At 32.6% G+C, this 27148-nt stretch overlaps 2 protein-coding genes and 1 non-coding gene across 11 annotated transcripts in view; all 3 read right to left on the bottom strand.

Annotated features, from left to right (window-relative positions):
• Window positions 1-8372, bottom strand: part of retn (retained) — a 169359-nt gene extending 160987 nt beyond the window's left edge. For 4 of the 5 annotated variants that reach the window (XM_066296161.1, XM_066296164.1, XM_066296163.1 and 1 more), the window contains exon 1: window positions 8308-8372. In XM_066296161.1, the coding sequence (XP_066152258.1) occupies window positions 8308-8364 (57 nt within the window). In that variant the 5' untranslated portion in view covers window positions 8365-8372. Of the gene's footprint in view, window positions 1-7759; window positions 8249-8307 lie in introns of those variants that run through there. The other variant, XM_066296168.1, reaches the window with a different exon arrangement.
• Window positions 4451-4522, bottom strand: TRNAE-CUC (transfer RNA glutamic acid (anticodon CUC)). Its single transcript has one exon. It is a non-coding gene; the product is annotated as a tRNA-Glu (tRNA).
• A 37-nt stretch (window positions 8373-8409) lies between the features above and the next one.
• LOC136346736 (spatacsin) lies at window positions 8410-26876 on the bottom strand. Of its 5 annotated transcripts, XM_066296111.1 has the most exons (14): window positions 26753-26847; window positions 26607-26692; window positions 22989-23183; window positions 22588-22924; window positions 18778-20639; window positions 18235-18414; window positions 17055-18183; window positions 15892-16193; window positions 15645-15836; window positions 15391-15580; window positions 14989-15338; window positions 9896-10095; window positions 9486-9838; window positions 8410-9173 (listed from the first exon to the last, which is right to left on the bottom strand). In XM_066296111.1, the coding sequence occupies exons 2-14, from the start codon at window positions 26628-26630 to the stop codon at window positions 9145-9147; spliced, it is 5343 nt and encodes a 1780-aa protein (XP_066152208.1). In that variant the 5' UTR covers window positions 26631-26692; window positions 26753-26847; the 3' UTR covers window positions 8410-9144. The 5 variants fall into 5 exon arrangements, with proteins under 5 accessions (XP_066152208.1, XP_066152206.1, XP_066152207.1 ...); XM_066296109.1 differs by lacking the exon at window positions 26607-26692 and having other exon boundaries at window positions 26753-26876; XM_066296110.1 differs by lacking the exon at window positions 26753-26847 and having other exon boundaries at window positions 26607-26744.
• Window positions 26877-27148: the final 272 nt, after the last annotated feature.

Genomic DNA, 27148 nt, shown 5'->3' with positions numbered 1-27148 from the left:
GTGAAATAGGAGAAATAGAGAAACCAAATCATTCCAAATTCTCTGGTTATCATGGCCAAATATGGAAAAGTAGTGATTTATGGTCTGGTTATGTCTCTCCGTCATTCCATTTTTTTTTCTTTTATTTAATCGAAATCATAATAACCATCTATAACTTGAATCCAAAATTTAATGTCGAATTCGGTATATCTGCCTTGGTCTTTATAAATCTGCATATATACCTCCTATCTTGAACTTGTCTTACTCAATAAGAAGACTTCCGGAATTATAACTGTTCCATGGCTTGGCGAAAATACGATTTTTGACCACAGCAAAAAATAATCCATACACATATCCATTGCCGGATGGAGTTGAGGGAAATAGGAGATTTACTAGTACTTTTGATATGCTGAATTATTTTTCTTCTTTATGACCTTTTGGGATCTTCCTTCGATAAACACAATTCGCTTCGCTGGGCAAAGCTTTTACAAGTGATTAAGTCAATCCAAGAGAATCCCATTGGAGCCAGTCACCCTTCAATGCTGTCCTCTCTATTTATATCTCATGCCAAGCTGTTCTCACTTCCTTCTCCTTATTGCATTATATCTCCCCTTGTTCCCTAATTACGTATAAATGGAGATTTAACTCCTTTCCGACACCACAACGACTTGAGAGTAAAAATTGGATCACCACTTGAAGCGGTTCCTTTGCAATTTTGCCCTTTAGTCCGCAAAACTTGCAGGTTTTGCCATTATAGATAGCCCTTATCTGTAACTAATCAGTAATTTCCTTTTGTAAAGAAAGCGGTGCTAATAGTCTACAGCTTTCATTATAGCTTACCGCTCGTTTTTGAATACACTGTAGTTATTGATAACTACTTCTTCCCCTTTCTGGTATTGTAAAAATTCACGTTTTTGGAAAAATGTGCATTTCATTAGATCTAATTGGAGGTGGGCATTTCTTGGTTTGGCGAATACTCATTTAGGTTTTTCCTTTTCAGCACGCATTATGTCATATGCCCGTGGGCGTTTTCGTTTCGCACGTGGCTCTGGTTGCTGTTGACAGACAGGAATTCACGCACGCGCACGAAATGCGGCAATATGGGCAAATTCTTCAACTATGCTTGTGTTATTATAACGCTTAATAACATGTTAGAAGGATGTAGATATTTGGGCCCATCCTGCTGCGGTTGTCCAAATATATCTTCTGTCAACTGTTATCTAGAAAACGCTACATTACTATGTTGTTTCCTACGTTCGCAAATCAGGTTTAATTTTTAAGATACTAGAAAATTAGAAAATTTACTCATTTAAATAGGGTGAATACCAAATGGCATCCAAGCATGGTGTATGTATGTAGAACGAATTCTTTAACTGTACATAGTTAAAATAAAATATTTTTGCTGTGAATAAAGCTTTTAAAGATCCATTACAAAATCGGCAACTTCGATGGATCTTTTATGTGATGAGTACTTCTCGTTCTCGTATTAAGAGGTGAACAACTTTTTTTAACAAGGAAGTTAGTCAAAATGCAAATAAAAATATAGCAAAAGAGGGTGAAAATATAGGTAGTAAATTTTCAGGAATAACTTTGGTGTGCCGTTTGATAGTAAAGACTTTACAAATTGTATGTTTAACGATTCCGAAGATAATATAATAGTGCTATGTACTTTGGTACTACATGCTACAAAATACTAGAGCTACTGATAAACTTTTATAGAAAACATTTCTGTTCAAAGAAAAACTAGTGAAACCAAATTTAAAACATTCAACGTTGCGGAGAGATGCTGGAAGGGATAGAAAATAAATTAATTTAAAAAAATTACTTTGCTCAAAATTACTGAACGTTTTCTACAAATAAACTGGAACTTAAACAGCTTTTTGCATACACACTGTATCTATCTAATAGCAGGAGGCGCATCTAATAACTCACGTTTGTTAAACATAGACCTGTTTTTTTTGTTTAGCTCGCAACGCTAGTTTGCAACCCAATCACGATTCACAAATTACGAATAGTTCACCATTAATATTACATATTTCATTATTTTTATCTGTATTATGGGTTGTCGACACAAATTCTTTAAAGACAGATCATTAATTAATATGTATTAAAATTTTAGCGACCCTTTGGTTTAGCGAAAGAACAGGTTTCCATAGTTCCCTTACTTTTTCGTACAGTTTTTACACAGTTTGCACTACGAAGGTGTTCGATCGTTAGTCAATTGAAAATGTCAGAATTTGACCCAAAGGATATTGTAACCAGCAGTACTTGGCCAATACTGTTCATTGTCGCCGATCTATTAACAAGTTCTACATAATCACTGGGACGTTAACAGTATGTAGATACAGAGTGATTATTTTAACTGGAATGAACTCGGAATCTATGTGGCACTTGATTTTTGCCCAAATTGCTTAAACACGTCAATTTTTATTTTACGCGATACACTTTTTGATAGTGTTTCGATGCTGAAATTGTCACCCCCTTAGCTAGACTGATAGTTACCCTTAAAAGTTGAAATGGAAAGGTAGTAGAAGTGATCCATCATTTTAAAGGTCTTTTCAACCTAATGTTAACTGACAAATTATCTTGGTACACTTCCTCTAGATACGACTTATCTCCATCGAGACTGCTACAAGACTCATTGTTTATTTATTTAACACCGAATCGAATTATTTTTCCACATTTCAGCTTCGTCTATTCGGGAAAACTATTCCCCGTTTTCCAAACAGGCGCTATAGCCCGATAATTACATTCAAGAGTAGGCAGTGCAAGATTAATGATGCTTTTCCTGACGCTGCTGATATTAAACGTTTTCCTCTCCATCTAGACTAGTACACTAACTACCAGTCTGCTTACGTCTCATCAAAGGTTATCCGTTGCAAATGAATTAGAACTAGACCGAGAGGGCCTATAAATGATTTTCGGCCAGAATTCCCAATCTGTTCAGTTTATTGCAAAAAAAAATAAATTAGTTAACGGAACGTAGTCTTACACGTAACAATATTATAATTGAAAAAGGAATGTCTGGGCTTGAGAATTCCGGCTTCTGGAGTAACATAACCGGCCATCCCCCTTTTAAGGGATCAAATGAAACTGCTGTCTCTTTCGGAATCTGAAAATGCGCCATCCCCGACAAGAGAGGAACAGAACGATTCGGCGTATCCGGAATTCTGTAATTTGGCGTGGTTTGTGTTGATTGATCGTTGTGCTTGTCACCGCGAGAGCGATATAGAGAAATTTCCATTAATTTTCGTTGGAACTTTGACGGTTTGCCTAATATTAGCGGTGGCGGTCCTTTATCCATCAATTCGCTAGTCCAATTTGTAAACTTATGTATATTTGAAATTCGAATACTGATTCTTTCTTTTATTTATTTAATTTTTTAGCAGGGGTTGTTGGAGCGGTGGAATACCACATTGTTCTAAGTAACTAACTAACAAATTAAGAATAATATTTACCCTTTATCAAGAACCCGAAGGAATGCTCTTGGGAATGTATCCCAATCTAGGAAAAACGTAGGAAAAAAGGGAGCAGAAAGTACACATTAATCTAAGTTGTAGGTGTGAAGTGAATATTTTTAATGTACGAAACTCTCTGAGAGTCCCCTTCTCAATTGTTGAGGAATGACAGTGTTTTTACAGGAGCCATGCCGTCGTCCAAAAAGTTGTTTTGAGGTAAGTAGCTAGTATTTGATATATATTTTTTAATCTCGTTTTCTGTGTTGGTAATTATTCCACGTGCTACTTGTAAGCAGTTAAATTATCTACGAGTGAGATTCTGGATTATTCTACCGACAGTTCGAAAACATTTGAGAACGTTCGAGCAGCAAGAAATAGGCTAGAAAGCTTTATAGACAATGTAATGTTCAGGAAAATTCGTGAATATTGTATCCCCATTTAACAAAAAGCAGGCAATTATTTTCGTGAAAATGACAATATAAAAAACTATCAGCAGACAAAAATAACGCTAGCGTCCTAATGAACTGTGTTAAATATGACTAAAAAATTGTAGGGTTTTTAAACGATTTTCTACTTTCTTTCCTAAGTTCTCAAGGCTGTTATTAATTTTCGTACGAGTTTTCAGTAAATAATAAATTTGAACTAATGTGAATTATGTAATAACTAAACGACAACTGTTTATAGTATTTGGCCAATGTCAAACTTTTGCTTTTAGGTTTTAGCTAAGGCTTTTAGATCGAAAATACAAGATGATCAAAATCTTTTAATCGCTCCAGTAAGCTCATCCTCAAAACGGGAAATGAAAGTGTTTTGTTTGTTTTTCTTATGTCCTACAGTTGTAGAGATTTTCTATTTAAACATTGAAAATTGCCCACCTTCCACATATTTTAAAGTTTCGAATTATTACCTACATTTCCTTTCTTCTCTATATTTAAAACAAAATTTTCATTCATTATTTAATTTTATAAAAAATATCTTACTTTAAATCATTTTTAAAAAAAGCAAAAATATTGTTCCGATACCGGGAATCGAACCCGAGCCTCCTGGGTGAGAGCCAGGTATCCTAGCCACTAGACCATATCGGATGTATCTTAGATAAAGTAAATAGGTTTTAATACATTTATTATTTATTATGTCTATACAAAAAAATATAATTTAATATTTTTATGCACATCTTTTTAATTATTCGTCTTCTTTAGAGATTTTAAAGTGCCAAAACTTATATAGATAGATCCACTGGCTTATCTCTACCCAGTACCAAACAAAAATTTTGTTATGATATTTTAAGAACATATAACTTTTAAAGAAACTCTATTACTTCTTTAATTAAATTTTGATCAATATCAACGTAAGAACCAATATTGATAATTTTTTATTCGATCAATTTTTCAGTTAAAACATAAAGTTGTATTCTCTATATGTATACATCTGTGGTACAAGACTGTTGTATAATGATTCTAATAGATATTCGAAAATGCTTTCGATACTGCTCCGCGGGAGAAAATTATAACATTTTTAAAGAAAAAATATATAAGTTCTTATTTGATTCAACTTGTTAAGTCCTAAACAAATAAGAAAAGATATCCAACGAAGATGGAAGTTAATATCAAATGTGATGCGATGTACCTGGGACTGGTGTTGGGACTCATATTTTGGAAAGTTTTCTATCAGGCATAAAATTCAACCCGTACGTAAGCGACTTGACTTTGATTGTTACGGTTAAAACCATAGAAAGTCTTGTAAGTAAAACACTCTATACAGTAGAAAATGCTATCAACCAATTGAAAGAAATCGGATTGCCGCGTGCTAAGCAAAAGACTGAAATGGTACTGTTGGTGGGTAGACGGAAAATTTAAAATATGCAAATTATGCTAGGTAATGCAATCTTAAAGAGCTGGGACATCATCAGATATATAGAAATCAATCTGGACCGAAATTTTAAAATGGTCACCCTTGTACAAAAAATAAGTGAGAAGACGAGTTAAATGATACATTTGCTCATGAGACATTTACTGAATATAGGCGGATGTTTGGTAAACAAACGTCAACTATTGACAAGCGTGGTAACTTCTGCTGTTATCTAAACTGTTCCTATATGAAAATATCTGCAATTTTAAGTTCCTCCTCTAAAAGCTAGAAAGGATAAATCGTAGACTCTTCACAGGCATCGTATCAATCTACGGGACAGTACCTCTGGAGGTGTCCTTTTGGTGGTACGAGTGATCGCGGTTATGCTACCGATTGATCTGCTAATCGAAAAAAGTACCGAAATCCGTTAAAACGATAAAAATTCAATTGAAATAGCCAGGAAACCGGATATCGAAAATGGCAGAAGAGACGATAATCAAACGATGCTTTTATAAAATATTTTATTCGGTATATCAGGAAATAGATTAACAGAAGTATTAGATCAATAATATATTGTTGCACAGATCGTCTCAGGGCATGGTATCATCGCAACGAATTTACATAAAATAAAGAAGGCAGATAATAACATATGCCGGTACAGAGATCAAGTGGACGACCCTGAACATAGATGTAATTTTAGTGTGCTCCAAGTTTGCGAAGGAAAGTACACGGTGAAATTGACATGCAACGTCTGACTGACACAAAGTAACTCGTGGAGTTGAAAAAGAATGCAAAATATTAGGTATAGATAACGAAGATGTTAGAGAAAATAATAGAGCGCAAGGAAGAGTAGAAAAGAACAGAAGAGTTAAAGAGAAGTCAAGAAAACAGCGCCCAAAGTCTTCTTTCACCCCCGCAGTCATTCCCCCACACTCAAACTAATATTTACGAATTTCAAAGAGATTGTGAGAGTAAAAAGGAGTTTAGTTGATCGGTGGTCTTGGATGGACATATCAACCCTATCTTATAAAGGGACTCGACACCGCTTCAAACTAACCCGCATTCATGCCAACAGATTCTCTAATTTTCTTTAAAAAAAGTCAGAATTTTGGGATTTTTGTTCCTTTAAAATGAATTATGGCGTGTTGAAACTAGTATGAACTTTTTTATAAAAGTATTTTTTACCTAACGTATTGAGGGTTACCTGTCCATAACTCACTTTAATGCTTTTTTGTGTAATCAACAAATTGCTAAAAAATCATTCTAAAAATGTCTTACAAATATTAGGAAAAGTGTTGAGAAATATGTTGAATCGTTTCATTATTATATTATATGAATATAAATTATTGTAAAAACATTATAATAAACCCATATCTCTATCTATATCCTAAAAGAAAATCTATCTGATCATGTGGGAATAAAAACAAGCCAAAAAGGAAAACTTGCAATATGGAACCACACTTGAGGATGCCTTGGAGATTCAACTAAATTGAAAATCAATATTGTAAGCTTTCAGTCTTGGCTTGGAGACATTAACATTTTTCAAAGTTTTACAGAATTATGTAGCTAACAGAAGCATGAAAAAACAGATAATAACAATTAAAAAATGATATTCCAGTCTCTAAGGTCAACTTTATGGTGATGAAAAGTTTTTTTTTAATGATAGAAACAAATACCTAACTTTCAGATAGGAAAATTCAACAGAAAAACGATTATTTCCGGTTAGTAATTAAAAAGTAGAAAATTTGATTCTGCACCGCTATGTTTGAAAGAAAATTGAGTGGTTCTGTACTAGTATGTTTAGTTACAAGCCACACGAATCACCATTCCTACTTATTAGGTAGTTGGACACCATTTGGCTCACCACCATTTATCTATTTTCAAAAATAACATTAATATCAATTTTCAGAGCCATATGATGCTCTAGTTTTGGCACATTGGAGCGATGCTGTGCTGATGTATCGCAGGATAACGTTTTAATCGCCAACCGGACATACTGGCAGGGGCTCGCTCCAAGTAGGACAACACAAGACAGGCAGACTATCAGTCGCGTTGTAGATTTAGTGCCAAAGGCCGGCGAGTTCTGAAGTGTATGATTCAAAGTACTTACAAATCACTCGGTGTAACATGGGTACCAACAGGAATGGATCGAATATGCTAAATTTAAGTAATTTGCTGTTGAATGGTAAAGCATTTGTGCCAATTTAGTGCTTGTTTTCTTAATAAGCTCAATTGGACTAGAGTTAAGGAGCACATAGAATTTCTAAAAAAAATAATTTTACTTTTACGATATCGGCCGAATGTAAAATGTGTTTTAAGATTGTTTTCGAGACCTAAAACAAATATCTGGATAACTTTGTTCGTTAAAGGGTTAATTTTTTTCTTCCAGTGGGACCCTACTCACGTTATGAATTAGAGATGAAAGAGGCACCACAATAGCTACTATATACAATAATAAAGGAACACATACATACATTCTACCCGCCCACTTAAATCCATCATAAAGAAGCCGAACGGACATACACGAATTAAAAAACAACACCGCGGCGTACCATACATGCATTAATACAAACATAAAGACTGATATAAACTAACACTGAGCGTCTGATGTTAAAACAAAGTTAATATTGATAATTTCGAGTTCTTCGAGATATTCTCAAGAAAGTGAAGGCCAATATTTACACAGCATTTATAGTCCGGACGTTTGACTCCACAAATAGGTTCGACCCAACCTGTTAATTACCCAGATATGTGGTTAATGCACACAGATGACCACTTATAACTTGATTGATATTTATCTTTGATTCCCGTATTGTGTATCCCGGCTCCGCTAACACGATCCATGTTTATTTCTTATTTTGTGAGTTGACTGTGTTTACTGATGGCGAGGTCCCTTAAGTATATACGTGTACGGTCGGGTTGTAGGCCGAGCTTTATTTGTGCTTTAATTAAATGTACATAATATCTCTTTGGGGTCTTATTAGGTTATGGGTTCCGGGAAGGCGGCGAGACACTTACTTACCTCGAGATGCGATGACCGTTTGTGGCTGAACGTGTCAATTGGACGTGATGGGAACATATGGAATATCAGTGATGGGTCTCATTGTTCTAATAAAAAAAGGTACAATATTCACATGGTATTCCAAATTTTCGACATGTATTAAACCGATTAATTATTAAACTAATTTTATCTAATAGTTATAAATATATGTATATTAATCAGATTATTAACAGTATCACAGATTACAATTTGGTCGTAATTAAAATTATAATTTTGCACTTAATTTATATTTCAACCATACTTTACGTATTTTCTCCATTTAATTCCAAAAAAACTTCAAAATGAAATCCACCTTCTGATGGGTAAAACGAAAGAATTATCAAGAGAATAAATAAGTTCTATACGTTTAAGGCGAATTGTTATTTCTTTCTTGTAGCTTTTTTGAGAATAAGTCTTCGTACATGTAAGGCTTAAACAATATACGTGTAACATATAACTGTAATAGGCCTGTTTGGTAGCATTTTTATTGCGTCATAAGGGTCAATAACAGTTATTTAGTAATAGGAATTTCTGGTTCCGTCTTACTAAAGAGGGAAAATGCAAATATGTTTTTATACTTGTGAGACAAATTATTAATTTTTTAAATTTTGTTTAGAAATAAAAAAGTATCATATGCTCCAATTAACCTTAGGATATAATCAGATTAGTCGCTTTTTAAAGTAAAATTAAAACGCATTTTTAGAGACTTCGAGAAAAGATATAAATGAACAGAAAATATTTCAACTAAAAAAAACGGAAAAGCAACTTTCCTTACTCTATTTTGCAGTCACACATAGTCATTTCCAGATAGGGACGCTATTACGAATCGTCACTTTTAGAGAAATTACCTGAAAATAAATGTTGCAGTTTATGTGGTAAAATAAATATATTATAAGAATTCTTTAAAAACTACACTGGATTCTGAGAGTTTTCCTGTAAAAGTTTTAGCCCCATAGAGCTCATAATTTGCGTTTCATCAGATAAAATACTCATTTCGCTTATTTAAGTGAAGTGAAATTAAAAATATGTGCCCTTAGCTCGATAATAAAGGCTTAAATTTTTTACATTTACTTCAACATAATTGTAGAAGTTTTCTTGCCTCCCTTATACTTTCTAAAGCATTTAACCAGAATCCACAAACTAAAAAAAATATGCCTTACCTTTATATCCAGATTTCCAAACTGTATCTTTCAAATAAAAAATGTTCTCAGAATTAATAACTTCTAACGCCAAACCGCTAAATCCCAACTCGCTAGCCAGTCTGTATTTCAAATGAAGAGATTCTATTAGTTCCAATATGTGTTTGATATTCATCAACTGTTGCCCAGTTGCCAAATTGCTGCCTAGAAATTTTCTTGCAATATCTTGGATAATTTCATCTGTTATTCCTAGAGTTTCGACGAATTGGTCAAAAAACGTTATATTAGTGTTGAGAATGGCCTGTTCGTAGAGGATTTGGGCCCAGTCGGGGCTAAAGTTGTAGGCTTGAGCCAGGATGTTTGATTGATGGAAACTGATGAGAAAAACTATTACAGCAAATACAAAAGATTAATTTTCAAACAAAACTTACTTTAATTCTTTGCTCATGAGTTTTGCAATTTTTGGGCCAGTCAGGTTTAATAAACAAGGGACTGTTTGATTTATATTAACTTCTCTCAACAGAGATTTTTGAAGGGCTAGTAGTTCTGCTTGTTTTATAGCATTCATAGCGCTGGTAAGTTTTTCCCCTCTTGAATGAAATTCAACTGCAGAGACGTATTTGTCCATTGCCTAAATAAAGCAACTCTAGTAATAAAAACAAAGTATAGACTATTCTGTATGCTGTTTTCACTTATGTTTCTATGTTCGTCAAGGGACTCTCTCAAACATTCCAGGAGTATTGCGAATGATATTTCACGAATCCACTTTTTTATTTCGAAATTTCTCTTTTGCTTCAATTTAAATTTGAAACAATTATTTCATTTGTCCCCAAAAAAGTCCTGAATGCAATATTATAATACTCCTGGAATATTTGAGAGACTCCGTTGGTGTATGAGAAAAAAGTGGACTCCTGTATCTCAGTAGGGGGAGGCCATTTTCAACAGTTTTTACACTTTTGTTTTCGTTTAGATTTATTTTTATGATTTTTTTCCTTACTTTCATAACGTTTTTAATTTACATCGATGAATATCATTGCAAATTCTACGAACGGTGAAAGATACGAAAATACTGCAAGAAACCAAAAAGCTAAAGAATTGAAGGAGGAGTTTAAATTTGGTATCACGTATTATAAAGAATTTTCCAAAAAAGATGCAAAGTATAAAATAGTACATAAACCAAAAAACCTAACACATTGTGTATGGCTACCAATCATTTTGACATATTGTTGCAGAGGATCTTAACAGAAATATGTGTATAAAACTTCAAAAGCGTAACTTAAGGTATACGTACGTGGAAAATATGAGAAAAAATATCAAATTTTGCCATCCAGTATACCGAAGATGGTGCATTTTTGACGATAGGCCTATTAGCATTATTTTATTGTTTTGCATAGTACCACCGCCCCTCAAAACATCGCTCTGATAATGTGTTACACCCTGTATATACATATAAAAACTTATGTGAAACAACTTAAATCACTTAAAGGCTTGGACCAACCTATTGTACACGAATGTAATCTTATAACTCCAATAATGTTCAATAATGTCAGAAAGCATGTTGAACAATGTCTCCACTATATATGGAGATTGGTGGTGGTCATTTTCAGCATCTATTAAATTAAAATAATTAGTGTGAAATCGATAACATGATTTTTAAATCTTAATTTCTCACAAACTGATCATCTCAAATTAAAAAATAAGGTAGCATCAACAAGGCAATTGAATGATCTTTAAAATTATGTATATCATGATACCGGTTTCTATTTAAGATTTTCAGGGTGAAATTCATCCCTGCTCAGAGGTTAAAGTTAGAAAAATAATTATACCAAATAAGTATGACCCCTTCAAATTAAAATTGCCAGATCCAAACGTTATCATGTTTTTTACTGCATAAGACAAAAAAACACGGTGGGCCATCCTATATAACTAAGTCCAAGCTTTAATGCAAAATAGTAGTCTTGTGTTTCATAAAATGGTTGGTTTTAATTTTCTTAAAACGCTTACCCTCTTAAATGTGTTTTTTTACGGGCGATGAAGTCAAACTTCTTGTCCGTATTTTTTTACTGTATCATGTACCTGTTTTATGTAATACTTATTTTTCTATTTTTTTACGAGTAGACCGCAAATGAGGCTAGAATGACATATGTATAGCAGGAAATATAATTATACTCAATTATCAACTAACTCGTCCTGATGCTTTGAGATCTCCGTGACCAAAACCTGTGATATTTCAGGATTTCATAATCCAAACAAAACAAATGTTATTTTGTCGAGATTAACAGAATTAAGATTTCAATAAGTTGATGACACGACAGCAGTAAGTCGTGATAAAAACAATTGCACGTATTTCTAAAGTAAGGTATGTTACTTCTACTAATGACTATTAAGAACGTTACTGACTCTCCTTCGACTTGGTTGCAATTTTTTGTGTCTCTTTTAATGTGCTTGTTACTATTCTCGTAATGTAATTTTTAATACCGGCCAAACTTGACGCTTTTCTGATAACCTCAATCAATAAATCTATCATCGCATTTAGGCTGCAGATAGATAGCTAATCACGCTCATAGCGCACTTATCAACTTTAGCAAATGAGACGACGCACAGACGCTACTCGCTTCATTGAACTTCGCCCTGCCCATTTGTAATGCTTGAACACACTAGAAACAAGTATAAATAGAGAAATCTCGATCGTCTCGAGTTATTATGCGTTAAGTTCCTCCTCAGTCAACGTGTACCAATTGCCACCCTTCAAAACGCTACTTCATTTCACTACGCACCACACCCTAACTTTGCCATTTGAGGTGTGGTGCATAGTATTAAGGCTTCTAAATAGTCCATCACTACTAGCAACCTGCAACAGTTCAAATTTCTTCAAAATAATTAATCAAGGAGATCCAGTTCTTAGATAAACTGTTAATGATACAGGAAAAAGAGGACAAAAGTAAATTGCAACTGGCTAATAAGACCATGACTAGCTGCTGCAGTTACCAGAGAAGAACGAGCCATGTTCATTGGTTATATTATCAAGAATACAATGCCTGTACTATTGCCAAAAGACTACAGATATTTGAAACTACTACTTCTGTATGTTGATTTATTTTAAGTAACTATATATTGTGAAAAAAATTTCATAAAGAAAATATAAATATGCATATTTTATACAGGGTTATTCACGCTATACGGCGCGGAATATTGTGGCTAAAATACGAGGCTTTCAAAAGGTTTCACTTTGGGGCTATATGGGGATCTATTATGGCTACTTTTTAAAATTATTTTCATATTATGCAGGGTGTCCCAACCGCCCTAAAAGTATAAAAGTTGTGTTTTTTTTTAATGGAGCCCTCTGTATATTATTGCATTTTTGGATTCTCCGATCAAAATAAGTGTCTGTTTTAATAAGGTTTACTATACCTAAAACGTAAGGTTTTTTAAATAATTTGAATTTTATCAAAATTTGACCTAATTTTCATGTTTTAAACACTTAAGAAGTATTTAAGTTATGCAAGTGTAATTTACAGTATAGTGTAACAATAGATCATATTTTATATCCCAATCATGATCAACTTGCCATTTTATACAGGATGTGCAAAAATGAAAACTAATCAAATAAGAACTTTAAGTGACTATAACTTGATTAATTTTTAATTACCTATTGAATGGTATTAGGGTGTTCATAACTAAGTCTTTGCGTTTTTACAGAATACGCTAAATAATTGTTCTTTGCGCCATTTGGTGTTATTCAATTCAAAGTTCTAAATCACATATCAACTATAACATAAAACAGAAAAAAATATTTATAATAGATGTTCGAAATGTCTACCGTCCATTTCTAGGCACTTACAAATTCTTTTTTTTTAACTACTACTAACTCTGGAAAGCATTTGCGGAGTAACAGTTTCAAACGCGTCTCTTATACGTGTTTTCATATCCTGTGAATTTGTCGGAGGCGTACTGTAGACAATTCCTTTTATGTATTCCCACAAAAAGAAATCTAGTGGAGTTAAGTTCGGGGATCTGGGGGGCCAATTTTGATATCCATTTCTTCCAATCCACCTTTTTTTAAAGTTGGCATTTAAAAATTGCCGAACCTCGTGATGATAATGAGGCGGAGCTGCATCCAATTGAAACCACATGGTGGTTCTAATAGTTAAAGGGACTTTTTCTAATAATACTGGAAATTGGTGTAAAAGGAAATTTAGAAACATCACACCATTTAAAGGTCCTTCAAAAAATATGGTCCAATTAAATATGGGCCCAGTATTCCACCTCACACATTAACGGAACATCTATTCTGATTTCTCATGACTCTGTATTCATGAGGGTTCGAATCAGAACAGTAATGAAAGTTGTGTGTATTTACAAGACCATTGTTTTGGGAAGTACATTCATCACTAAATAGAACTTCATCGAAAAAGTTTTCATTTTCTGCCACATTATCTAACACCCACGTGCAAAATTCTGTTCGGTTGTCAAAATCATATGCATAAAGTTCTTGGCAAAGCTGGATTTTATACGGATAAAAACTATATTTTTTAAGAATTCTTGAAACACTTGCTTGACTAATGTTCGTAACTTTGGATATCAAATTTTGAGTAATATTGGGATTTTCGATAACTGAACCAACTACCATAAAAACATTTTCATTATCAATTTTATTTAATTTGCAATAATATACGAGGTGTTGTTTTAGGTTTTTTCGTAACGTAAATAATAAGCTCATTATAGATTTTTCAATTGTCAAAATATAAGAAATACCTGTATACATTTTTTTTTTACATCTTACATACATAATTTGAAAAACTATCAAATTTCTAGAGCCTCATTATTTACTGAGGGAGAATATCGACTAATCTTCATATATTTTGGGAAAAAGTCGGAACAGCGTGAGACAAGAAACTACCCTCTTCGATGGCATTACATAGAAAAAGGAGGAACCGGCAACTTGGCTTTTTCGCTCGCTTGATTTAAATACTTTGGCCTTTCTTTATATCTATTTATGCTTTATTATTATTAATTTAAGATTAAAAATGTAATGCGAATGTTTAAATAAATATTGTTGCGCTTTTTCCTTTATCATACGTGATGCACAAAAATAGGCTTTATTTTGTTAAATTTGGTTCTCCATCTTTTCTATATTTCATTATTATATATCACATCATTCTCTAAGTAAGTCAAATTTGTTTGAAGGAATTTAAGAGTTCATATCTCCGTAGAGGTAGTTTGTAGTAAAAAGAATGTATTAGAACTTGTCATATTACCTTTAATATGTTCTAAATGAATCTGGAATATTTCTCACAGATTCGGAGATGCCCTACATATTTTAAAGATTTTTAAGTCAGCTAAATCATAATTACGTATTATTCAAAAATAATGTAGAAATGGAATATTCAAACGTCACTAATTTCAAAATTAGCAACAAACTGGGTACAAGGACCCAAGAACATCTATATTAAAATTATTTAATTTCATTGTATTTTTTTTTCATATCTGGTTATAGATATGAAAGATATAGTTAAATTAATACCTGATGCAAAAACATATGTGTTCCATCACTCTTCGTCAGCACTAAAAACTCGATAGGTTCGTTCGAATTAGGCTTGGCATTCTGCATTTCAGCCAAAGCAATAGCCAGCAAGTTCTTTATATAACTATTGGCCTCCCTCTCCCATATTGACGCCACTTCTGAGTACATGCTAAAGTGTATCGCCACCCATTCGTACAATTGTTTGTCTTGAGGGCAGGTCTTTTTTAAATAATCGATACAGGCCGCCTTCAACTGCCCATCTCTTTTCGAACCCTTGAGGAGGAATTCGAACTCTTGATTCTTCTTTAGGATGTCAAAGACGTAATTGAGTTCCGTGTATCTTCCGATACCTATAAATATATATTGGTTAGAGAGAATTAGTTTTGGAGGCACATGGATTACCAGTGAATAGGCGCACAATTAATTTCCAGCTCAGCACTTTGGACAAATGATCAATTACACCTCGGCATTTTTTCAATATTGTTGATATGCCTTCCATATTGCAATCAGCAGTGAAACAACTATGAGAGGCTATCAACAATTCAACTACCAAGGACATTTCGCTTATTTTAAAATCCAAATCTGCTGTTGCCTATAGAAAAGAATATTCATACTAAAATTTACTATCAACAATAGCATTTTCCTGATGAACAAACCTGTTGTTTATGAACAGCGCTGGCGTAATTATATAACTTATACCCTAAAGTGGAACTTTCGTCTTTAATCACCCTTAAAATCAAGTGGAATTGTTCCACAACCTTTATATCCCACATTGAAAAAATTTCAATTTTTGATTTTGAGTAACTTGTAGCAGCTGAGACAAACTGATCACATATAAAATCAGTAATCTTAAAACAAACATTATACACTTTCAATAAAAAGAAATTAAAAAATATGACTTACATCCTCTTTGGTCCATTCAAACACCTCCAGAAAATCATGAACCACTTCTAATTTATTCGAACAGTCTGTTTTTAAGGCATCTTTTAATAGTTTCATAGGATCAGTGTTAGACACAATTAATTCATATGACACTTCAATGTTACAGCTTATTCGGTATTTCATGAAAACTAAAAAGGCTAGCTCTGAACCATGATCCAACTTTTCAATTAGTGAATGAATGAGACCTAAAGTGGTGTGCGTTGTGTGTTCACTTGTTTCTGTGCTTTCAGGTTCTTCTTCTATTAGTTGTAAATAACTGATCTCTGGAAGAAATATCAAGGGTGAGCAAATACAATATTCTACCACAGTTTCTTGAACCCGAATATAATAATTTAAATCAATATATCTTAGTTCTTTAGTTGTTTAAGTTTTACAAAATACGAGGCTCAAAAAGAAAACTCAACATGTATTTTACAAAATGTACACGAATAAAAAATTAGTTAGCGGGGTAGCAAACAGAGGTTTTCCCTCACCATCTTATCAAGAAATATTTATATTATTCTTTCAACGTGACGATAAACGCCATTTTCTCAACAATAATCAAGATTTTTATTTTATATTTCAATAAAATATTATATATATAATTACACTTAAGCTAAAATACAGACGACTTGCACAAATTAATGTAGAACTTAGTTCATAAAATTTTGGAAAAACGAACAAAATTGCAAGCTTCAACTAAACACGAAAAAATATATTAAAAGCTTCGGTACTGATGTCAAACTCAAGTAATATCATTGAGATCTAAAAGATTAGATAAAGAAAGTTAAAGACGCACTATTTTAACCTAACCAAACGTTACCTTAAGATATAAAAAAATCCGTCTATTTCAGCGTTTGAAGTCGGAAAAATCACATTGATTCTTAATGAATTTAAATCCAAAAAGGACAATCGTAATACTTAAAGAATTATCCAAAACTGTAAATAGTATTATTATAACTTTATTATACCAAGAAGCTCCGAAAGTTAATTAGTCGAAGAACTTTTCAATATGAATCTTAATATTATTTCTTTTTTTCACAGCTTTAATAGCGTTAAAGGTTTATTTTCTATGTCCCTATATCAAATTATAATGAAACAAAAGGTAAAGTATATACCAGCCAAAGAAGTACATACGGACTTACCCGAAGAAAAGCTAGGACTTTTATAAGCACTCCTCCGCCTCAGAGTAATCTTCTGTATTTCCTTTAATCTAGCAACAACACTCTGCTGCTCTTGATTTAATTGATGTGGCAACACCATACCTTCCGCTAGCTCATGACACAGCTTCAGTATATCCAAATCATTGCTCTTCAAAACAAACATCTTTTGTAATTTTAAAGCCAACCAAAATTTTCGCTGATCCAACGCTTCGGACAGTAAATTTTCCAGTTTTTGAATATAATCTGAAGTCAGCGACGACTGCGGCTCTTCAATGTCTTTCAAAAGTTGAAGCATTTCTTTATAAGTTATTTTATTCTCTTCACAAAGTTCATCTATGCCAATGTGATTTTCCTCGCGTACTTTAATGTAAGCGACGATCTTTTTGCGTTCTAAAATATAACGATTTGGCAATTCGTGCTTAGAGGCCCACTTGTGGGAAAATTTCAGCAAGTAATAACGTTCTACATCATCAACACTAACTCTTTCCTTAAAAAATGATATCACCAATTCCGGACTCACTGCGTGGAGATCAAAATCTGCATGGCATTTGTTTAAAAATTCCTCAAAAGAATCAGTTCTAACTGTAAACTGGTGCTGCCATTTCTTGAGTACTATTAAATCAGTGTCTAACCCGGAACATTCGGCTACTTTGAGAGCCTCAGCCAAGAGATTTAATTTTAACAAAGAGCTCACACAATTCTCTATTGCCTCTTTGTTTTTAGAAGCATCCAAAAAGTCCTTAACACTCAATTTCACTTCAGTGGTAAAAATAGTATTTAAAATAACCGAAAGGCACTTGAAATCAGGTATTTCACAAGAAAAGTGGGTCTGAATATCAACTTTGCAAAGCAAATCCACAATTACAAGCTGTTCAAAATGCGATTCAGTGTTATAAATTAGAGCAGAGCAAAGTAGCTGTAAAGCAGTTAAATCCAGCCATATTTTGTTTTTCAAGTAAGTAAGCTCGTAATCAGTTTGGCTTAAAATGCTAGCACGTTTTTGGCTTGTCATATCTTTGAATTTGTCCAGTATAGGTGTTAAGTACTCAAAATCACACTCCTTATCAATCACTCTGCGAAGAAAATCACAAAATGGTGTTAGAGGGTTATCCTAAAACAGGCAATTCAGATAAACTGATTATTCACAGGACCCCATACTTACAGGTATAAATATAACACAACTCTCAAAAATAGTTTTTGGAAACCTATTCTTCATGCAACTATCCAGCAAGTCCGTAACTTGTTGGCTGGAGACCGTGATTGATTCAAAGTTTGTAAATACTTCGTAGAGATCAGTAGAAACTGCGAGCCAGGTAAGCCAATTAGTTATGACTGAGTCAGGCTGCAAAGAACATATACATTATATATATATATATGTATATATATATATAGACATTACCCCAGCATTTTGAAGTATCGAACTTTTAAAACTTTGTTTTTAAAAATTAATAAGAAATGTCGTAAAAACTTTTCAGAGACTACAATACAAGAAGCACCAATTTAAAATAAAATCTTAACTAATGTTGGATATGTAGTGATTACTTCCATTTCAAAGAGGAGGTTACGGTTTTTTATAAGAATTCAAGTACCAGAATTTTTATACAAATTCAAGCTTCTTGGGATTATCATGAATTCGATCTTTTTACACCTCTTTTTGCCTGTCACGATCATCCTGTATACATTATCGACAAATAAAAATACTCACTTCATAACTAGTCGCCAAAATGGCCAGCAATGGATACCTGTATAGCTGACAAGCCTGTAACAGAGCTTTTGGAGGATCGGTACTATTGTGACATCTAATTAGCGTCTGCAGCAACGTGGCTTTTGTGTTTGATATATCAATTTCCAAGAATTCTGACCCCCCACTCGATTCCAAGCTTCCACTTGACCTACTACTACTGGACTTTGTTGATCCTGCTTTACCTCCAAGAGAATCCAGACTTCTACGCACTCCAAGTTTCGATAACAGGTACTTCCTCGAATCTCGCTCCTTCATCAAAAGATTCGGCTTTTCAATATGTATATCGTGCATAACACTGTGAATAATGTGCTCTCGTAAACTAGGGTTTTTAAAATGGGAACATAACTCCTTTATTTGTATCACAGGGTAGTTTTTCATTTCTGCGTAAAGCAAGAAAGGGAACCATAGGTTTTGTTGGCTAAGATTTCTCAAAAAACTTTCAGGTAATGGAAGGTTGTGCATGCGGCTAAATTTTATTGCAATTTCATAGGTATTTACTGCCTTGATGAAATTGCTACCTGATTCTTTTAAAGTAGTAAAGTCAATGAATTTGACAATGTTCTCGTCTATGAGGTTTTGAATTACAAGAGATTCGTTCCCTAGCAATAAAGCAATAACATTGTCTTGATCCATCCCTGAATGAAGCAGGATATTAGCAGCCTTATTGTTGATTCTAAGGTGTTGTGAACTAACTCCAATTTCTTCTAAGAAAGCAACACAACTTGCTGTTAAATTGACGTTATAGAAATTTTTCATAGCGATCTTAGAAACTTTCTTTAGAGCCAAACTTTTTGCTCTATCAACAATCTTCCAAGAATTCTTCAAACTATTCAGATAGAATTGCTTACAAGCCATATAGGGTCGGCTTTGTCTCAAGTAAAATGTATAATTTAGCTTTTTGGAATAGGCATTTTCTCTCAACTCAGGAGAATTAAAATCTGGAAATGATTTATTCGCAAATCGGAATTGGTAAATCATCTTCACGTTAATTTTCAGATGCTTCTCCACTAAGTCGAGGTAAGTTATCTGGCACTCAATCCCATGCTTTTTACGAGAATATAAATTGGACAATAATGAAAATCGGTTCATCGCACTTGAAAGGCTATTAATGACGTTGCAATTGTTAATCATCAGAGACCCTACATCCATGCATTTCTCTACTGAGATATTTTCATTCAAGAGCAAGAAAGACAGAAATATCAACGGGTTGTCACAGAAGAACTTATCTAAATCGCCTTCACTAAGGTACTCAGACACCATGAGGATGTTTTCGCGCAGCTGCCTCTCCTCAAAATCAGGCACCAACTTACGAAAGTTCATAATCATATCCAAATGTGGAGACTTTCGTAATTTTGGAATAGTACTCAAATCAAAGCTGGAAGTGCACTCATTGAGCACTACTAATAAATTATTCTCCAGACAATAGTCCACAAATATAGTAATGAATTCCATTATTGACAAGTTTGAAAACTTCTGCCCTAATATCTCACTCATATTTTCAAGGCCATTAACAGCTTGAATTCTAGAAAGCACTTTTAGAGTGTTCAATTTTTCTGAGTCAATGAATACTCCAAATTGAGCCAATTCGTTTAAGACTATCTCGAAACTATCTCTAGGTAAATTTGAGTTGGCCAATACGTGAATCATATTTTCAGTGATGGGATATGATTTTAGGAGAGCTAATAAATTTTCATCGATGCTTGAAACATTGAAGTTCGAAGAGTAAGAGATTCGTATCCAGTGTTTTAGTACATCCGTGTTGTTGGTGGAGAGAAGTTGGGTCCATAGCGCTTCGGATTTTATTTGGGTATTCAGGCGAGAGTCTGTAAACAAGACAAAAAATCTTGTGATTAATGCAAAATACTGAATTATGCTATAACAGACCAAAGAAAAATGTTTGTATGTATGGAAATATTTTATAGTTTCGTTAACTTAATGTAAAGCCTTCTCCAAGCCCACTGTAATACCGAAATTCATTAAAAGCATATCTACATTATCTTTGCAGGAATCCCAAGTGATAGTCAATTTTAAAATGTTAATCAGGTCGTGACTAGAAAATTATTATTATTCGCATATCTCTGTATTATTTAGTCAAAAATAGTCAAGATGGGAGAACAGGATGAGTGAAAGACCATAGTAATGCCCTCAAGATACTTTCACTTGGTTAAATATCTGTCATATCCAGAATAGCTATACCTATAAATGGAAAAATCGAAGACAAAAAACGTAGGCTGCAATATTTGAATGAAACTGGTTTATATACAATTATTTAGGGCCTTCTTTTGAAAAACAGATAAAGAATCTAGACCCTACAAAAGTAAAATTCATATTATAAAATTATACGTGAGCATTATACATGGCTAAATAACGCAAAATCTGTCTACATTTCCATATTGACTCTACTTCTACGTTCCTGTAAAGCAGTCTTCATAGTCAAACTTCCTACCAAGAAAGTCTATAAAAGGCTCATTAAACTTTCAATCTTTTAATAGATTTTTAAATCTACTCATCATTATATAATATTTTTAATAAAACTCAACCCGTAAGTATACAGAATGAGCATTTTTTGTATTTTTTTTTAATATTTTCTAAATGTGGTGCGTCTTGATGTGTGCAGTGTTTTTAAAAGGGTTAAAAACGATGAATAATTATATAGATTCTCGAGAAAGCCCAATTATTGTGAAATTTAATTTCAAATAAATTCTCAATTATGGAAACTTGCGACTTACTAGGTACTTAACCCATAGGTCTACACAGGATGTCGACTTTATGTGATTTGGATTTAATAATTATTTTTCTATTATTATTATTATTATTTTTAATTTGTCATGAAGTAGGCCAGGGTGACGTATTTTCTGCGTTACGCCTATGGCTAGCGTTATCGTGCAGGATGGAATCACAACGCTTCTCTGAAGATTAAGCATAAGATGCCTTGTCGGCAGGAATTTTCCTAGCGATATTCCTTATGATTTTAATAGAGCAGTGTTTCAGTCTGGAGTCGAAACCTTTTATAAAGAATGAAATCCTGCATAATAACTGCCTTTATGCTATGCTAAACAGTTTTAATTGCACTCTAGTCAGGGTACGCCCATGGTTAGTGCCCAGTTTTTTTATACTTAAGACTGAAAAGACGTTTTCATCGCTCTTTTTTTTTAGTGTCGTCACAATCGAGTTATACGTGTGCGACTTTGTTAATAAGTAAAAAAAATATATACAAGTTTTAAGAAAGAAGCACCTAGTTTATATTAAAAAAAGGGGAATAATTTATATTAATTCCCCTTTTTTTACATTATGTAGGAGTGTTTTGTTAGAAAGTTTCCAATATTTTTTTTGTCTACCATTATGATGTTCTTTTATTTCATCCAATAAAATTTTCAGTCGATTTAGAGACAAGCCTCTACATCTATAAACGTGTTTTCCTATCATTAATAATAAACTCACCCCAAACAACCTATATATATATATAAAAAAAACACCTTCTACTCACTGTAAATTAAATAAATAGTTGCATATAAGTCCTCTCTTATCTTTTCTTGGTCTGATATCCAAAACCTTTTTAATATAATCCATGACAAACATTATAAACTTTTAAGAATCAACTTTCTACAAAACATCCATCTTATAAAATGTACTATATTTGTAGTTACTATATGCTTGTAATAGATAAAGTCCTAGTGCCTTAATTTTCCATATAATGTATTATTACCATATTAAAAATAATGCATTAAATTACACTCAATAAATATTCCAATTTATATTGAAATTTCTCACCATTTGTCATTAAAAACAACTTAGCAGCAACAAAATCCTTCCAAGCTTCTGATTTTTTCTCCAAACATTGTATACTTTCTTCCTCTAAACCATCCTGCCGCGTCAAGATTTTATTTTCCAAAATAACATCTAAAAACCTCCATAAACAATTATAGTGTTCAGGCAAAGCTTCTTTATTCTTTAAATGTTTTCCTATATATTCTCTTTGATCTGATATTCTGGTTTTGTAAAATAAGCTTTGCAACTCGCAAATAGGGTCTAAACCAATGTTTTCCAAAACTGTGGAAACTCGGAATATTAGTTTTCTTTTCAGAAGTTCCTCTACCCATTTAAAAACCTGCGTAAATGGGTTACAAAATAACTTATTTTCAATATGCAGAGGAGGTAATTGTTATTCAAACCTCTTGGCTTATAATCTCATGAATCTTTTCAGGTTGAGTGTTTCTCCTAAGGCTCAAAAATTTGACTGCAAGCTGTACATATTTTTTTAAAGCTGCTTCTCGTACTACCTCCTGATCGCTTTTACGTTCCCAAGCTGTCCAGATGCCCAGATCTGCCTTTGATATATCTCGAGGGGGTGGGGGAGTGGCATGTTCCTAAGACAAGATAAGAACTATACAAATATAAACAACATAAATATATAAAATAATAAAAACAAAACTTCATGTGTTTTGTGTATATGTACAAAATTATTGGTAACACTGATGATTTGAAAATCTCTTATTAAATCTTAAGAGTTCCAAGTTATACATTCAGTCAATACATACAAAGGAGTAAATACTGATTTCAAGACTTATCTACTACATTTAAGAAGACAAGTGATACAAAAAATATTGCTACATCTAGATGACTTTTTAAATTAAGGCCGGTATTACCCATTCAAAAGCTCATTAAAAAAAAATATTTGGGTTTTCTCATGTTGTTAGTTTAATGTCGATCTGATGTGGATAGTTAAAACAATGGTACAGAACAGTCCAAAAACGTAAGTTTTAGTTAGTTAAGACATGACGATCGTAAATGAAATAAATGAACTTCGTATCTCTCAATTTAATGGAGGTTCCAACTATAGAGTTTGAAAAGCAGGTACTGTGTATATTTAACACATTTGCAACTATGGAAACCACTAATGAGTGTACATGAATTATGATTACAATGACCATCATGCGCGACATGTAGTACACCCATATATTCTGTTTCTTTAATACGACGATTCAAGCTTTTATCGATAGCACACATGATACTTAGCTAGCAGCTATATATATAGCATAGTAATCATAGTGTCCTACCAGTGATTCATTCAGTAATAAATATGAGCAAAATACTTCATTTTTCAAACTGTTATAGATTGTTGATTTAAAAAAAAAGAATGAATTTTAAAATAGTAGAAACATAATTAGCAGTTTTAAAAACAAGAAAAAATTGGGACTACAGTGTGGTAATTTTAACTGGAATAAATTTGGTATCTACATGATATTTGATTTTTAGCAAAATTGTTTAAACGCGTCAGTGTTTATTTTATCCGATACACTTTCTAGTAGTTTTCTAATGCTACAAATATCAACTCCTTAGCTAAGGTAACAGATACTTCTAAAATTTTTAATAAAAAGGGTGTTCAAGTGATATATCATTTTAAAAATCTTTTTAACCTGACTTTACCTAACATATTATTTTTCATCACAGAGCAAAATAATATTAAAAATAAATAAAATTTTAAATGATAAAATTAATATTTTCTTTAACTTAGTAACTGTTCAAAATGTTTATCGTTGACTTCTTGACGTAGCTCTAAATGGTGGTGGGAACAGTCATCCTTCACATTTTCCAAAGTGTTTGGGGTGATTTTGCTAATTTCTTGTCCTATATGTTCTTTGAGTTCATCAATATCATGTGGTTTCATATTGTAACCTTCTATTTCAGATACCCTCATAAAAAAAAATTGAGAGGAATAAAATCGGGTGATCTCAGTGGCCATTCTAATGAATTTCTTTTTCCTATCCATCGATTTAGAAAAGTTTCATCTAGATATAAGCGAACATTTTGAGCAAAGTGTGGTGGTGCTCTATTTTGTTATAAACAAATCCGTGCGTTCGACATGTCTAGATTTACTTCACTAAGAAACAAATTGGATAATGTAAGAATTAGTTTATCTTCAAGAAATTTTAAATATTGTTGGCCATTTATATTTTCATCTAAAAATATTGGTCCTAATATTCGGTAGCCTATGGTAACTGCCTAAACATTTGTTTTTGCAGGGTACTGCGTGTGACTGTCTCTCATCCAATGAGAATTCACTGCAGACCAATATCAACAATTTTATTTATTGACATGCCCATTTAATGTAAATGTTGCTTCATCAGTAAAAAAATGCATTCCATATATATTTCTAATTGCTGAACAGCATTCATAATCCTTTCGCAAAATTCAGTGCGTCGATCTCCATCATCCTCAAATAATTCTTGATGTATTTAAATTTTATAAGGCTCAATATTTTCCAAACGGATGTATTACTAATTAAATTTTCATTAGTTATCTGCCGCGCTAATGTAATAGGGTTTTCTTCTAATGCCAAGAGTGCGTTAACTTTTAACTCTTCATTAATTTTTGTGGTCTGTTCCTTAGGGTGTTTCTCACATTAGCATGATCTCTAGATTTTTTTTCTATATTGCTTATGGTATCTTGATTGATGGATAGCAAATAAGGATATTTTTGTCAAAATAATTGAACAACCTCATTTTGTGTTCGTACTGTGCCACCATATCCAATCTTTATTAAAATTTCGATTTTATAAAAGTCAGTTAAATAAAGTATTATTTGCAATTTTATAACTTACATAAAGTACTTCTTTTCTGTATTGAACGAAATTATCTCAATTTTGTACTGAAGGAATACTCAGATTATTGTGATATTTTAAAAATATTTCATAAAAAAAATACAAATACAAACAATTAAATTTTAGTATTATTTTACTCTAAGATGAAAAGTAATATGTCAGATAAAGTTAGATTGAAAAGATCTTTAAAATAATGTATCACTTGAAACCCCTGTCCATTTAAACTTTCAAGGGGAATTGTTACCATAGCTAAGGGGTTGACATTTGTAGCATCAGAATACTACCAAAAAGTGTATCAGGTAAAATAAAAATTAACATATTTATACAATTTTGTTAAAAATCAAATGCCATGTAGATACCAAATTTATTCCCATTAAAGTTATTGCAACTGTATGTCATAAGTGACATTGTGAAGTGCCTATAGACAAACAAAACATGTATAATATTTTCTCTCTCTGGAATTCAATAATTCCTCAATGATTTCCTCATTTGTTTGAATTTCCTCTTCACTTTTCACCTTCTATTGAAATAAAATAATTTGAAAAATAAACAATGGCATATTATAAAATACCAATACACCATGTAACATACACAACCACAGTAAGAAAACCAAATTCTATGTGGCCACAACATGCCATCAGTGTCACCTTGAAAAATTATTCAAATTACAGACAAAACACTTGTAGCTTTAAAAATTACTAATAAAATATTTTAAAACTATAAGTATGGTTGTAGGTCTGGTGTACCATGTACATCACCCTTGCAAATATATTAATAGGTACTGAGTAAAAAACAAAATAATTTCAATTACATTGCCCTTTACCTCTAGTTGTTTATCACTCAGTACAATATGTGCAGTTTTATTAGGCAGTACTTTGACACTTTCAATTTGGTTACTAACTTGTAATACATTTCCAGCACTTTCACCTGCTCTATTTTGGGAAGTAGTTTCTGGGGCAAGCCTAGGAATTTCAAGAAGGCCCTGATTTTGTGCTATGTATTTGTGGTACCTGATATTGTACATGACAATTCAATAGAAGTTTGAATAAAAACTAAATGTTTTGTATGATCAAGAACACCAACTTAGTTAACTGGCCAGTTTCAATTGAGAAATCATATTATATTGACAATGAGAGAGAAATAAATACCGATAAAAGCTTGAGGATAAAACATAAAAACAATAAATTACCTGATTATATTGTTTGGATGCCATATCAATTGATTATTTATATTCCTTTTGGATTATTGAATTTAAAGAACTCATGTTAACTGGAACTTTTGAAATATATTTTAAAGATTAGATAAATATTAAATTGTTGGAAATAACTCTAATACCTTTGAAAAAAAATTAGGGGTTAAAACTGCTACTTCCAATTTATACAAATTAACATTTAAAACTAAAACACGATTAAACATTCGTCTCGAATTCCGATGACATAATGTAAAAATAAAAACAAAAATCAGCTGAGATTAGCTAGGTTATAGGTATTACAACAGATGACAGATTTGAGTCGCACTAGTAGTGTCTCTTTTGTGTACATTGTATGTTGTGTACAATATCCACGTTAAAATAAAGAGAAATATATAGATATATGGTATATTTCTCGATTAGTCACTGTCAGCGGAATATTACAAACCCCTAGACAGACGCCATTTTAGCTTATATTTTCTATTCATTTCAAGACTCAATTTGAAAATTTAGGTGGAATTTCTAAAAGAGAAAAAGGCTTG

Source organism: Euwallacea fornicatus, chromosome 24 (genome assembly GCF_040115645.1).
Source record: "Euwallacea fornicatus isolate EFF26 chromosome 24, ASM4011564v1, whole genome shotgun sequence".
NCBI classification, from domain to species: Eukaryota; Metazoa; Arthropoda; class Insecta; order Coleoptera; family Curculionidae; genus Euwallacea; species Euwallacea fornicatus.
This window is presented reverse-complemented; position numbering and strand designations above follow the sequence as displayed.